Source organism: Aotus nancymaae, unplaced genomic scaffold (assembly GCF_030222135.1).
Source record: "Aotus nancymaae isolate 86718 unplaced genomic scaffold, 86718_ANA_hifiasm-v0.15.2.pri h1tg000011l, whole genome shotgun sequence".
NCBI lineage: Eukaryota > Metazoa > Chordata > Mammalia > Primates > Aotidae > Aotus > Aotus nancymaae.
Window position 1 is genome coordinate 36,336,558 of NW_026988422.1, and position 15,584 is coordinate 36,352,141.

Sequence of the window (15,584 nt, forward strand, 5' to 3'; positions counted from 1 at the left end):
AATGATAGTCAAAGCCAAATGACTTGCCCAAGTCATACAGTAATTGGCTGGGATCAGATTTCAAACCAAGAAAATAGCTCTAAAACCCAGAGTCTGTAAGTGTTTACAAGTAAAACCCATTGTTCCTAGCATCTGTAAGGTTGCTTGTCCAACTACTCTGACCTATACTGATCTCTCTCTCAGAGATCCCAATACTTATTAAATGTACCACGTTTGGTCATTTACTCATACATGGCCTTAGAAATATCACTACTTTTTTTCATTTACATATACCCTGACTTTCAAAAAACCAAAACCTTCCTCACTGCAGAGACTGTTGCATGTAATTTTTCCCTTTTAAAATGTCTCAGAGCATCTAAAGCAATGCTGAGGCAGTTGATAAATACAAAAATAACAAAACGTGAACTACCCATGTAATACAAACACTAGTCCTTGCTGTCCTCTCATCCAGTGTTTAATGCCTACTAATCAATGCCTCTCTATCTTTTTAAACTAAGATTTCCTTTTTTTTTTTTTTTTTTTGCAGAAGAGTGATTTATTAGACAGACAAAGAGAGAGCGCATGCTCCCATGCTGTTGTGGGAGGGAAATAAGATTTACTTTTTATTGACAAAAAAGTTTTTCTTCCTATCCTTATTGCAAAATTTGAGGTTGTTACTTTGAAATTCCTCAAAATCTCTGGACTATATTTAGACTTAAGTAAAAATTTTCAACCTATTTAAGTCAAAATATCATGGCTCAAATAAACTTACTCTGTAAATCACTGCTGAATTTGCACTTGTGACATCTATTAAACACTTTACATTCTGAAATTATAGTAATACAACACAAACTACAAATTGGGCATAAGCTAATTCAAAATTGAGTTTGTAGGCAATGGACTCCCAGTAACATTACTTTTGAAATTTCAAGAATAAAATTACTGCAGATATGCTTTATAATATAAAATCTGTTCGTCTGTTCAACGATGTGTTGAAGTGTACCTGAGACTGTGTTTTGAGAAAGTCTCTACCCATGGGCATGACATGTGCCCTTCTTCCATACATATACATGTAATGGGCAGCCTCTTAATCAGGAGCACATTTTTATTTGGCTTTTTAACTTTCATAAATAGATGTCATCCCTATCTCCAGTTTGGCTACCCATTAAATCATGTGGGTTTGACTTATTAAAAGATATTAATTTTTAAACTAAATAATTCTCAGAGAAAATGATCTAAAACTTGATGAAAATACTATTATTTCTAATATATCGCTTAATATGCAATCCATCTCCATCTGTAGATCAGCTGTTCTCAAATGTAGATCTAGGTAGAATGCAAGGAAAACTTTCTCAAAATACACATGCTTGACCTTCTTCCCCACTCCACCATCATCACCCATTGTCCAGAAATTCTGACACACCTCTAAAATTTTAAGATCATATTTCTCTTCATTTAACTATGCTCTACCCTGTTTTCCCTTCATTCACTCTTAAAATTCTATATTTTTTTAACTGCCTGAAATCCACCATGGAATTAGAGAGAAAATAGATAAAATAAAAATAAAACTTAAGTTTTCAAATCTATTAATATGTAGGTTTTAAATGAGATAGTCAATAGGAATGTTATTTATCAAGAATATAAAAATACTATATAAATACAGCCATTATCTTATTCAATTTACCCTTTAGACTAGCAAAATCATTTATTTGCTGGTCAAATTGTACTTAAGAAAAATACTGGAGTCCAATTTTCTTTGTTAATATAATTATGCCCAGAATCTCTACACAATATTGTATTTATCTAAATAAATTAAAAATGAAAAGTAAATTCATTCAGCTGGTATCTTGCCAGGCCGATATTAAACAACCAATTTTATCATTCAATCTCATGATTTTTGAATAAATCAATAGAATTGATTGTTTTGCTATGTGCAGCTACAGACTTCACTAGCGATCCCTCCCTTAGAAGAGTGGAGAGGGGCTAGGAGGAGGGGAGCAACATCCCAACTTCCTTGAAAGTTAAATGGCTAATATATATAAATATTTCAATCATATAATTATTTTTGGACAAGAATTGAATTATATGAAGCAAAGAGGAGATGACTCCTTAGTAAGCATTTTTTTCTCTAAAATACTACTGTATTCTTATTATCTCTTGATTTTTATTACAAATGATGAGTTAAAAGAGATTAACAGGATATACTAAATCAAATAAAGTTAAAAATAATAATTCTCACTAAAAACTGTCTCAATTCTATTATAGATTATTTTTCCTTACAGTAAATAACTTTTCTCATATGTGATATAAGGATAGAAAAAATAAAAACATGACTTTTGTTATTTAAGTGTATATATACATTTAGTTCCATGGAGCATGTAGAATACCATACCTATTTATTATTTAAATATAATTACTGATTTTTCATTTATTCATATTTTTAAAATACATACACTTTTAAAATTAGCAAATTAGTGTTTTCTTACACATTTTCCACTCGAACACGCTGATAGTCAGAAAGTATAGCACCTACTGATATCCCCTCTACTTCTTCTTTTTCCTGAAAAAAAAGAAAAACACCCATAACTTTAAAAATAAAGTAACAAATGGCTCCACATCATGTTCTGAAAATTATAAATGAACTGTGTCTCATCTACAAGACTACCTCAAAGAAGAGTAATTTACTGAAAATATAATCGACATTCAGAAAAAATTTACATATATTTAAATCATTCTCTCAACTGTGAGAAAAATAATTATGGTTTTACTTAAAATTTAAATAACGAGAGATCCCTTTCCATGGAGAAAGCAAAGACTTAGGCAGCACTTCCAAAATGTTTCACACTTAACATATTTTTAAAGACTCACTGATGTTCAATGGAAACTTTTGAGAAATTTCTATTTAAGGACAATATTTTCCCAGATTGAGTAACTTCTTTTAATTAAAAATTAAAAATTTTTTAAGTTAAAAAATTTAAAAATTAAGCAATGGCATAAATATATAAGGGAGCACAATAATTTTTGTCTAAATCTTAGAAAAAAATATTTTAAATAGGAGTATCCAGAAAGCAGAAATAGTAGTATCCAGAGTAGCGGCATTGCCTGGGTAACGATATAGCACAGTAGATAAAGAATTCTATCATGCGAAGGAAGCAGTGAGTTATTGTCAACATGGTTGCAACTGAGAGCATCCGGCAGTATATACAGCATGGTCCCACAGGAATGACAACTATTCTGTCTAGCATACTCATTAATGAGCTAGAGGAGAATGTAAATTCAAGTACGATCAAGTTTGCAGATGACACAAAGCTAGAATGGATTAAAAAGAGAAGAAAAGAAGATTAATCAAGTACATGGATGGATTATGGACAACTTGGGGATTTGAAAGGACAGGTCCAAGATGAGATTTAATGTAAAGAAATATAAGATAATACACATAGGGAAGAATAATACACAATATGGGTATAAACTAGGGAACTGTTATCTAGAAAACAGATATGAAGAAAGTGACTAGGGGGTAATTACTAATAAAAAACGGAATAGAAATTCTCTGAATAGGTGTAAAAGAAAATCCATCCTAGCCTATGGATGTACAAAAGAAACTACTTCTGAGAGATCGCCTCATTATGAATACTCTGGTCTTACCAAACTTGGACAATGAGAAAGAAAAAGCATTTCACAGAAAACAAATGTTAGTATTTCAAGACATACTAAAATAACCCTGTGTACCCTAAAAGAATGCCATAATAAATAAATAAAAATGTGCAAAAGGATTTTTCATGTCTTTAAAGCCTATTCAAAATTTGCCCTCCAAAATGATAGAGCAATACCTGTCCAAATCACCCCAAAATAAAACAATTATTTTTATCAGATAAGGTTTCAGGAAAAGAGCTATTTCCTTTACTTTCTTATTTCAGCAACATTGTGAGAACATTTGCTTATAACCTTTCCCTAACCTTCCTAGCATTTTTTTTTCATAAAGTCATTGTACTCATTAGAAAAAGTCATGGCATAGAGTCATACTTTATTAAAAAGTCATACTTTATTAAATGCACATACTGTATAGATCAGAGTTGTTGACTAATGTTATCAAAAGATGTTATCAAAATTTTAGTTATATCCCTGTATCATATAGATGTTTACCTGAAGTTCTGTTATAAAAATAATGAAATACTAAATACTGTAGATTTATATGAGTATATATATATATATATGTATATTTCTCTAGAGATCATGGAAACAAAGAAAAGAGCCACTGGTATTTCCTTCCTTAAGTCAAAGCACTATTAAAATAATAATTGGAATTTATTATCCATTTGCCATGCACTAATGTGACATAATTTTTATTTAATGCTTACCACAATCCTAAAACAATTTCTTCTTTGTATACATGCATTCTGTGGAATTCTCTTCTACTACCATCTATTTTATTTATTTTTATTTTTATTTATTTATTTATTTTGAGACAGAGTCTCACTTGCTGTTGTCCAGGCTTGAGTGCAGTGGTGTGATCTCAGCTCTGGGTTCAAGCGATTCTTGTGCCTCAGCCTCCAGAGTATCTGGGACTACAGACATGTGCCACCATACCTGGCTATTTTTTTTCTATTTTTAGTAGAGATGGGGTTTCACTGTGTTGCCCAGGCTGATCTTGAACTCCCAGATTCAACTGGTCTGCCTGCCTTGGCCTCCCAAAGTGCTGGGATTACAGGTTTGAGCCACCACACCTGGCTCCATCTACTTTATTTTTTATTTGATAACACTTAACTATTCAGAACTAAGTAAATTCTGACTATTCTTCAACACTGAACCTATATACAGATCATTAGTTGTATTTGTTCAATAATTTTTTTTTTTAGGCCTCCTGGGTTCAAGTGATTCTTGTACCTCAGCCTCCCGAGGAGCTGGGATGACAGGTGTGCATTGTATCACCAATTCCAGCTAATTTTTGTATTTTAGTAGAGACAGGGTTTTGCCATGTTGCCCAAGCTGGTCTCAAACTCCCAACCTCAAGTGATCTGCCTGCCTTGGCCTCCCAAAGTGGTGGGATTATAGGTGTGAGCCACAGCACCTGGCCCAATAATTATACTTACTACTGCCTGATAGAAATCCAGCCCTCTTACTTACTAGCTCTATGATTTTGAATGCTACTGAATTTCTCTGTGTCTGTTTCCTCATCTATAAAGTGAGGATAAAAAAAATATCAGTTCCTGTTTTCTAAGGTTATTGTGGAGATGAAATAAAATAATTCAGGCAAATAACACAGTATCCAGCACCTATTAAACATTCAGCAAATATTTTCTTCTTTCATTATTATGATCTTTATTATTCCTATTACTTCTGTAACTACCTGTGTTACTACTTCTACTATTATCACTACTGACTACTACTACAGTCATCCCTCAATATCAGCAGGGGACTGTTTCCAGGAATCCCCCCACAAATCAAAATCCACAGATTCCCAGGTCCACTACATAAAATAGTGCAGCATTTGCACACAAACAAGGCACGTCCTTACATAAACTTTAAAGTCTCCAGATTATCTATAATACCTAGTACAATGTAAATGCTACATAAATAGTTGCTATACTATATTTTTAAATTTGTATTTTTATTTTTTATTAGATTTTCCTCATAATATTTTTGATCTACAGTTGGTTGAATCTATGGATGTGGAATCCGTGGATACAGAGGGCTGACTTTACTGCTTTCCAGCAGAGTGAGACCTGAATAAACCAGGGATAAGAAAGATTTCTGCTGATTCCTTAATCATTACGAATGCAACTACAAACTTCAAATAAAGAGCCAAATACATATTTCAAAGATAAAGATCTACCACATAGTCAATCCACTCCTTAGAAAAAACATAGCTAGGCTCAGGTTCTGATCCCTAATCCACCTCATTTGGGAGAAAAGGTCAGTAAATAAATAGCAATGGAAGTGTCAGCAGAGAAAGAAAGAGAATGGCTACTAACAAAAAAGATACACTGAGACAGCACAAAGACAGCCAAATGAATCACCTGTGTCATAGTTGAAATAAAAATAAATATGCAACGGGAAATTAGTAATATAGACTCTGGGACCCGATCCTTACACATTTTTAAAACCAACTCAACTGAGGTATAATCATGTACAATAAACTGCATACAGTTAAAATGTGCAATTCAATGATTTTGGATTGAAACCAGCGAAAGTGGTACCATAATCAAAATAGAGATAATTTCAGTTATTCCCAAACACTTCTTTGTGCCCTTTGCAGCCCAACTCTCCCTTCAACCCTGGACAGAGATAACGAGAGAAGGATTGTTGCATAGGTACCTAGATGGCAATGTGGTTTGCTGCCTCCATCCCCGTCACCTATATCTGACATTTCTCCCCATGTTATCCCTCCCCAACCTCCCTAACCCCACTGTCCCTCCTTTATTTCCCCACAACGGACCCCAGTGTGTGATGTTCTCCTCCCTGTGTCCACATGTTCTTATTGATCAACACCTGCCTATGAGTGAGAACATGTGGTATTTGATTTTCTGCTTTTGTGTCAGTTTGCTGAGAATGACGGTTTCCAGATTCATCCATGTCCCTACAAAGGACATGAACTCATTGTTTTTTATGGCTGCATAGTATTCCGTGGTGTATATGTGCCACATTTTCCTTGTCCAGTCTATCATTGATGGACATTTGAGTTGGTTCCAGGTCTTTACTATTGTAAACAGTGCCTCAATGAATATACGTGTGCATGTATCTTTATAACAGAATTATTTATAATCCTTTGGATATATACCCAGTAATGGGGTTGCTGGATCAAAGAGAATTTCTATTTCTAGGCCCTTGAGGAATCGCCACACTGTCTTCCAAAATGGCTGAACTAATTTAGACTCCCACCAACAGTGTAAAAGTGTTCCTATTTCTCCACATCCTCTCCAGCATCTGTTGTCTCCAGATTTTTTAATGATTGCCATTCTAACTGGCATGAGATGGTATCTCAATGTGGTTTTGATTTGCATTTATCTAATGATCAGTGATGATGAGCATGTTTTCATATGTGTGTTGGCCTCATATATGTCTTCTTTTGAAAAGTATCTGTCCATATCCTTTGCCCACTTTTGAATGGGTTTGTTTTTTTCTCATAGTTCTGCTTTAGTTCTTTGTAGATTTTGGATATTAGCCCTTTGTCAGATGGGTAGATTGCACAAATTTTTTCCCATTCTCTTGGTTGTCAGTTCACTCTAATGATTGTTTCTTTTGCTGTACAGAAGCTCTGGAGTTTAATTAGATCCCATTTGTCTATTTTGGCTTTTGTTGCCAATGCTTTGGTGTTTTAGTCACAAACTCCTTGCCTATACCTATGTCCTGAATGGTTCTGCCTAGGTTTTCTTCTAGGGTTTTTATGGTGTAGGTCTTATGTTTAGGTCTTTAATCCATCTGGAGTTAATTTTAGTGTAAGGTGTCAGGAAGGGGTCCAGTTTCTGCTTTCTGCACATGACTAGCCAGTTATCCCAACACCATTTATTAAACAGAGAATCCTTTCCCCATTGCTTGTTTTTGTCAGGTTTGTCAAAGATCAAATGGTTTTAGATGTGTGGGGTTTCCTCTGAGGCCTCTGTTCTGTTCCACTGGTCTATATCTCTGTTTTGGTACCAGTATCATGCTGTTTTGATTACTGTAGACTTGTAGTATAGTTTGAAGTTAGGTAGCTTGATGCCTCCAGCTTTGTTCTTTTTGCTTAGAATTGTCTTGGCTATTCAGGCTCTCTTTTGGTTCCATACGAAGTTTAAGGTTGTTTTTTCCAGTTCTGTGAGGAGGGTCATAGGTAGCTTGATGGGGACAGCACTGAATCTATAAATTACTTTGGGCAGTATAGCCATTTTCACAATACTGATTCTTCCTAACCATGAGCATGGAATGTTTTTCCATCTGTTTGTGTCCTCTCTTATTTCCTTGAGCAGTGGTTTGTAATTCTCCTTGAAGAGTTCCTTTAAATCCTTTGTTAGTTGTATTCCTAGGTATTTAAAAATAGGTTTTCTTCTTCAATGTAGTAGAAATGCCTAGAGCCCAGTCACAGCGATGCCTGCCTAGCACAGGTGCAAAACAGCTTTATTGATCTCTGGGTTTGTCCAGTCATTCCGAATGTCATCCAGCTGGTTATCGAGATCCAAAAGCATCTGGTAGTACTAGCTGTCCAGAAGCGATGCTGAAATCCTCTGTCCCTCTGGCCAGTCTTCACAGTAGTCATGGTGTGGGTCTCTGCACTGCAATCTGTTCTCATGGTGCTAGTACACGTGGATTGTAGGCACTATGCAGTACATTGTAAACTTGGTGTTGTCTACCATGATGAGCGCAGTGTCACTGAAGCCCTCAGCGATTCTGGAGGCCACCTTCTCTGCAACCTGGTTTGGACTGGCATCCTTTACTCACTCATTAGCTTGGTAATAACCAGAAATCACATAGCTATGATCTTTGCACCATGAATCAATCAGGGTAAGGGCCACCTCCAGCATGGGGGCGAGGGCCAGGTGCTGTGGAAGAGGGGGATGTAGTCCACGAAAACGGTATGGTACGCGCCTGGGCTACCCAGGGGGAGGTGCTCCTTACACGGTTTCTGCTTCTCTGCCACCAGGAGCCTGTTGACAGTGCAGTGTAGGTACTTGGCAGCGTGCAGCACCATCTTGCAGCAGGCCTGGGTGGTCGGCTTCACTCTGGGCATGCTGACCCAGGAGGGCCCGGGAGGGCCCTGGGCATGTGGCTGAGGCCTGGACCTGCTGCCTGGCTGCACCGTGCCTCAGCAGAGAAGCGGGATGAGACGGCGGTGAGTGATGGCGCGGCAGCAGGCTGGTGGGGGCCCCTGAGGCCCGGCCCTTTTCGGGCCTCGGCTCCTCAAAAAGCGCAGGGCTGATGTTTCTAATTTAAATGACTATTAAGTGAGAAAGAAAATATATTAATATTTTAAAAGAAAATACTCCGTTTATTTAGTTTGGCATGAATATGTTTGCTAGGTATCTTTGTGTGGCTCATACTGTCACAACAAAATACCATGTAGACTGGGTTGCTTAAACAACAGAAATTTACTTTCTTACAGTTATGGAGGCCAGAAGTCCAAGTTCAAGGTGCCACCATGAATTCTCTTGGACTCTGTGAAGGCTTCTCTTCCTGCCTTGTAGATGGCCGTCATCTTGCTGTGTCTTCACAGGGTTCCAGGGGTGGCAGGAAGAAAGTGCAATCTCCTTTCTGGTGTCTTTTCTTACAAGGATACTAATTCTATCATTGAGGGCCTCACCTTCATAACCTCATCTAAACCTAATTATCTCCCAAAGGAGATCCAAATACATCTCCAAATACCATCACATTTGTGGTTAGGGCTTCAATATATGAACTTGGGGTAGGGGGCATAATTTAAGTTTACAGCACTATCCAAAAAAGACTATTAGGTACACTGAATACAACTCTGGTGCTCAAGAGAGTACAGGAATATATATGGGTATTGTCAGTTTATAGTTGAAGCCATGGGAGCAAACAAGAACCTCAAGAAGTAGGATATAGTGTGAGAAGAGGGCTGAGTGGAAGACCCTGGGGGTATGCCAACATTTAAGGAGAGGGAGGAGAAGGAAAATCCAGTGAAGACGTTGGAAAAGAGCAGTCATAATGACAGATGACATAACCAGGATAAAATAATGGTGTGTGCACAAATGTACAGAAAATTTTGATGAAAAGGCAAGGATAAAGTACAATATTAGCAAGTACCCAGTATGCACTAAAATTTATGTTAGGTACTTTGTATATCTTATTTCAGTTATTCCTCATAACAATCCAAAACATCATTAAACTGATTTTATATGTGAAAAAAACAAGGTGCTTAACTTATTCAAGTTGACAAAGCTGGTAGATAAAATACCAAGCCTTCAAATTAAGGACTGTCTACCAAATACAGCTGTGATCTTTCTTACTGACATAGTACCATATGCCATAGAAAGTTCAATAAAACCACTGTATTTTACCATTAGGAGGTTGATTGTGACCATTTAGGAGAAAGCTGTAGTCACGATTAACAGAAAAAATAAACATTTGAAGGAAAGACACATATGCTGCCAGTTTTTCAAAGAATGAATTTCAGATCCTCAGAGGAAAAAAAAATTATAATTAATCAATGAATGATTATCTATTACTAAATTTAATAGAATTTGGAGATTTTAATTCACATTAAATTACATTTTTGTCATCAAGACAACCAAAAGCTAATCAAGTAGTAGAGACCAAAGGGGAAGAAAACAGAAATTAAAGATAATAATGTTAGTAACTGAGAAGCTAGAGACAAAGACTGGACCCTAAATAGGCTGGCACATTGCTTAACCACAGGAGCTCTCTGACACAAGTGAAACTATAACTATTCAGCTTAGGCCATTATCACTATAAATGATGATATGTAAGTTCAACTCAGGAAATAAAGTCAGCAATAGCATCACTGAGTGTTAGAAATAGTAGTGTATAATGTCATTAAATATTTATATTAGTTACTGCTCTCAACAACACTCAGAGGTAGATTATCATTATCATCTTAATTTTGTAAATATCGGACATTAACCGATTCTTACAAAGTCAACTATGACCAAATTAGAAAAGCAAGCATTACATGCCCATTTGTTGCTTAGAATATTTTTCCTCCCCAATCTTTGTCAATGTAAATCACACCTGCAAGATTGCCAGGAAGCTAGTCCAGGCAGCTGTCTGACCTATGTCAACAATTTTAACAATAGAGAGGGCACTTCCTAAAGCAAATAGATACTCACAAACTGATTAAAAAAAATAGGTTCATTACTAGAACAATTTCCATACCTATCTGTAGGCAAAAGGATAGTTATACCAATAATTTATTCAGAAAGAGCCAATACATATATCAACACTATGCTTAAGAATCCAAGAGCTGTATCTGTATCATCAATCATGACTCTCAGAATACTTTTTTTTTTTTTTTTTGAGAAGGAGTCTCGCTCTGTCGCTTAGACTGGAGTGCAGTGGCATCATCTCAGCTCACTGCAACCTCACTCTCCCGGGTTCAAGCAATTCTCCTGCCTCAGCCTCCAGAGTAGCTGGGACTACAGGCGTGTGACACCGTGCCAGGCTAATTTTTTGTATTGTTTGTAGAGACAGGGTTTCACCAGGCTGGCCAGGCTGGTCTCGAACTCCTGACCTCGTGATCCGCCACCTCGGCCTCCCAAAGTGTTGGGATTACAGGTGTGAGCTATTGCACCCTACAGGAGTGAGCCACAGTGCCCAGACAGAATACATTTTTAATTGTTAATGTGCAAAGAAAAGTCACTGCAATCTCCAAGTTCCTCCACCAAGGCTGGGAAGCACTATGTAGGAAAGATTTTTGCAACTAGAAGTGCACGGAAGTATGCATCCACATGCACATACATGCTATACATGTCTAAGTCAAGTGCAGCCTTTGGTCTTCTAAATAAAATGAAAGAAATTCTTACTTGTGGTCAGTTTTTGTTTTTGTTTGTTTGTTTGTTTTTTGGGAAAGAAAGACCAAGTCTTCTTTTGGATGTATACATGGCACACTAACAATGATAATACCCTGGAGAGTGGGAATGGATGGAGAATGAAGGAAAGAGGTATGGACTTGTACTTTTTACTATATATCCTCTTGTATTTCTCAAGCATTTTTTAAAAGAAGAATACATAAAAGGAAACTTTTAAAAATTCACATTGAAAAAGGAAAAACAGGGTAATATTTTTCAAAGAACCACTCTGTTCTATACATAAAGAAAGCTATATTTCTTTCCTAAAATTACAGCATTTGGATATCCTAGGTAAAACACTCTTGAACTCTGAGTTAGGTTATAGATTCAACAAAGCTCTTGATCCCGCACATATATCCATTCCACACAGAAATCCTTCCATATTGCTCCTCATTTTAGAAAATGGCACAATATGTATATTGTTATTCAGGCCCAAAACTTTAGATTCATTCATGATTTATCTTTTCTTTATGACAAGCATTCTATCAATCAGTCGTTCTGTTAGCTTCACCTTCCAAAAATATCCAGATTCCAACCACTCTCATCACCTTCACTACTACCACTCTAGTCCTAATAGCCACCACCTCTTAATTTGACTATTACCATAGCTTCCTAACTGGCCTCCCAAAGTCCACTCTTCCTCCCTAGAGTCTATCTCCACAAAGAAACAGAGTGATCTTTCAGAATACAAGCCTCAGCATGTAGCTTCCCCAATTCAAATCCTACAGTGATTTCCCATTCTACTTAAGAGTAAAATCCAAGCTCCTTGCAGATAGCCTTAAAGGTATTATATGCCTGGACCCTGCCAACCTCCCTGACATCACCACTGACTACTGCTTTCCTGAGTACACTCCACTGATCCACACTGGAGTCCTTACTGCTCCTCAAACACCTATGCTTGTTACCATCTAAAGGTCTCTGGGCTTACCTTACCCTGTGCCTGTAAGACACCTCCCCTAGAATTTATATCACATGTTCCCTCACTTCTTCCAGGTCTCTGTGAAAATATCTTAGAGGAACTTCTCTGACTTTCCTTTCTAAAATATCCCTCCTACCCTTTCACCATCACTTTCTATGTCCTTGCCCTGGCTTTATTTTCTTCACAGTACTACCTAAAATTCTATCATTTTTTAAAATTAAATATTTATTTTTAAAATGTCTGTCTCAGCTCCATGATGGTACTTGGTCCTGTTCCCACTGTAATCTCAGCTCTAGAAAAGTACCTGGTACAATATTCAATAAATATTTAAAACTGAATGATGTTGACTACATAAAATTACAGTGCTTCTGTACTTAATCACATAAGACAAAGGCAATAAATAAAAGTAACATTACCATTTGGTAATATACATAACAAAGGGTATCTGTCTTTCAAATCAATATGGGATGAATTAACACAATAATAGTAAAAATGAGGAAAGGATATTAATAGGTAATTTTTAAGGGAATAAATATAAATAACTAATTTCAACCTCTTCAAAAAAAAAAAAATTAGGTAAAATTAGATATTTTTTGTCAAACAGATATATATGAGTGTGTGTGTCTGTGTGTGTGTGTAAAATCTGATTAATACTAAGACTGAAAGTTGATAAGTGTATGGGGAATTGCATAATCTCATATGGCACCGATGGGGCTGTTATTAGTCCATACTTTCTGAAAAACAATTTGTAGTATGTATTATTAACCTTTATGATGTTTATTCTCTTAGACCAGAAATTTCAAATTTATACCCAGAAATGTAGTCTATAAAAATAATTGTAAATGTGCACAAGTTTATATATAAAAATATTTATCATATTTATATTCTACATGTAAGTGAAACAAAAATTAGAAAACCCTAAAATCCTAAACAAAAGAATGGTTCAGTAAACTGTGGTATATTTAGAAGAGGGAAAACAAGGCAGCCATTGAGATATATTTTCAAAGGACATGTAATAGAAGGAACTACTAATGACATAAGGCTAAGTGAAGCAAATGCACATACAGTACATACTAAAATGTTTTAATTTTTTTTTTTTTTTGAGATAGAGTCTTGTTCTGTGGCCAAGCTGGAGTGCAGTGGCACAACCTCAGCTCACTGCAACCTCCGACTCCCTGGTTCAAGCTATTCTCCTGCCTCAGCCTCCCAAGTAGCTGGGATTGCAGGCATGTGCCACCATGCCCAGCTAATATTTGTATTTTTAGTAGAGACAGAGTTTCACCATGTTGGCCGCAATGGTCTTGATCTCCTGACCTAATGATCCGCCTGCCTCGGCCTCCTAAAGTGTTGGGATTACAGGCGTGAGCCACAGCGTGCAAGGCCTAAAATATGCACTTTTTGAAATAGCCATAAGTGTAGAAAGAGGACCAGAAATAGACCAAAGTGTAATAATTCTTATTTCTCAATATTATTTCATTTTTGCTATTTCCAATTTTATATTTTAAATATTTTTACAACCCATGTATTACTTTCTTAACTAGAGGGAAATGATATTAAAAATACATTATCTCTTATCCCATGTACTGGTAAGCTGTCAGACACAATCATTCATATATTTATCAAACAGTAATTTTAAAAGTACCACTCTGACAGGTCCGATACTAAGAAAGTTAAACACATTAGAAAACAGCACAGTTGATGTTCTTAAAAAGTTATAATCTAGTGATAAGAAATGTAGAGGAACGGACATATGAAGAAATAAGTCAAATATGTGACATAAGTCTATATACATTATTTTAGACCACAAGGGAGACAATTCTTGCCTATAGGATAACACCAGGAAATACCTCTTTTTAAAAAAAATTATACTCTACCCCAAATCCACAGAATATACATTCTTCTCAGCTAAAAAAAAAAAAAAAATTATACTCCAGACACTAGTCAGAAATGTTGATTCTGTCTTTCTAAATTATAAGAAAATAGATTTATAACAGATAACAGCTCCTACTGATATCTTCCTACATCTTCCTTAACATAGCATTTATGTACAAAATTAGACAAATTTTTTTTTTTTTTCAGAAAAACAAATCTGGTTCTAAAAAGAAATAAAAATAATTTATCCGCCTACAAATTCTCACAATCCTAACTCTTGGTCTCCATTTGGTACTGACTGTGTGCTTGAATATTCTATTAAAAACCAATAAATAAGAGCCTAATATGTCATTAGCACTATGCTAATCACCAAAACATGGACCTGTCTATAAGAGTTTACAACCTAGTCCTAAAGACTTGTTAATGACTACTCTCAAAACCAATGGATCAGACTGTCAAGAACATATACACATGAGGATGGAAATGGATATCTATTATAAAATGTACCCAATGTTGTGTTATTCATATGCAAAGTGCTACCATATTGCAGCTAAAAGGCAACCAATACAGAGTTTGAGATGATGAAGGCATTCAGTCATATGGTCATAGTGATGATTACAAGTTTAGAAGAAGGGATTAAAGGTAGAAATCTAGACGCAAATTAGACTGTTGACTCAATATCCACTTGTCTCAATACTGAAATGTCGGCTCACAGAGCCAACAGGTAAGTTGAAAACAAGCTGTCCTTTCTTACAAATGAAAACAAGGTCTACTTATTCCAAAGATAACAAGATATGCAGATAGCATTTATCGGGGATATTTTCTTTGAAAAATGCCTCAGTTACCAGTATTATTGTTAATGAAAAAAAAAATGATCTTCTAAATTCAAAGTGTTTTTCATCTGAAAGGTATACTAACATTTTTAATATGAACCATTCATTAAAAAAGCACACTTGCATTATAGATATGAGGGCAATATTTGGACTTCTGGTAACATGACATTATTAAATAAACAATTGTGAATGCCAACAATGTCCTAGGGCCTGGAAAACTAAGCAAGAAATTTATATGGCAAGTATAGCATTAGATGCTTTTTCCTTACACCTCCAATTTTTCACTTTGGTAGATTTACACAAGTCTAGGCTAATAAAAATAACCAAAGAAATGAATATTATCTTAAATAATTCTAAAAGTGACACTTAGAATTTCAAGTAATATATTCAGGCATCTAATTAAAATATTATTGGACTAGTTAAAAGAAAAAAAAACTTTTGTTTTTTCTTAAAATCATCAATATA

The 15,584-nt window shown here is 35.7% G+C and overlaps 1 protein-coding gene and 1 pseudogene across 7 annotated transcripts in view; both read right to left on the minus strand.

Annotated features, from left to right (window-relative positions):
- The window catches only part of DPH6 (diphthamine biosynthesis 6), a 339,756-nt gene that overhangs the window by 245,097 nt on the left and 79,075 nt on the right, over window positions 1-15,584 (minus strand). For all 7 annotated transcript variants that reach the window (XR_001109403.2, XR_001109400.2, XR_010342041.1 and 4 more), the window contains exon 4: window positions 2,466-2,539. Coding sequence is in view for 2 of the 7 variants with exons in the window: in XM_012465181.2 (XP_012320604.1) it covers window positions 2,466-2,539 (74 nt within the window). In the remaining 5 variants the exon portion in view is untranslated. The remainder of the gene's footprint in view (window positions 1-2,465; window positions 2,540-15,584) is intronic.
- Window positions 8,049-8,680, minus strand: LOC105725965 (ER membrane protein complex subunit 8-like; annotated as a pseudogene).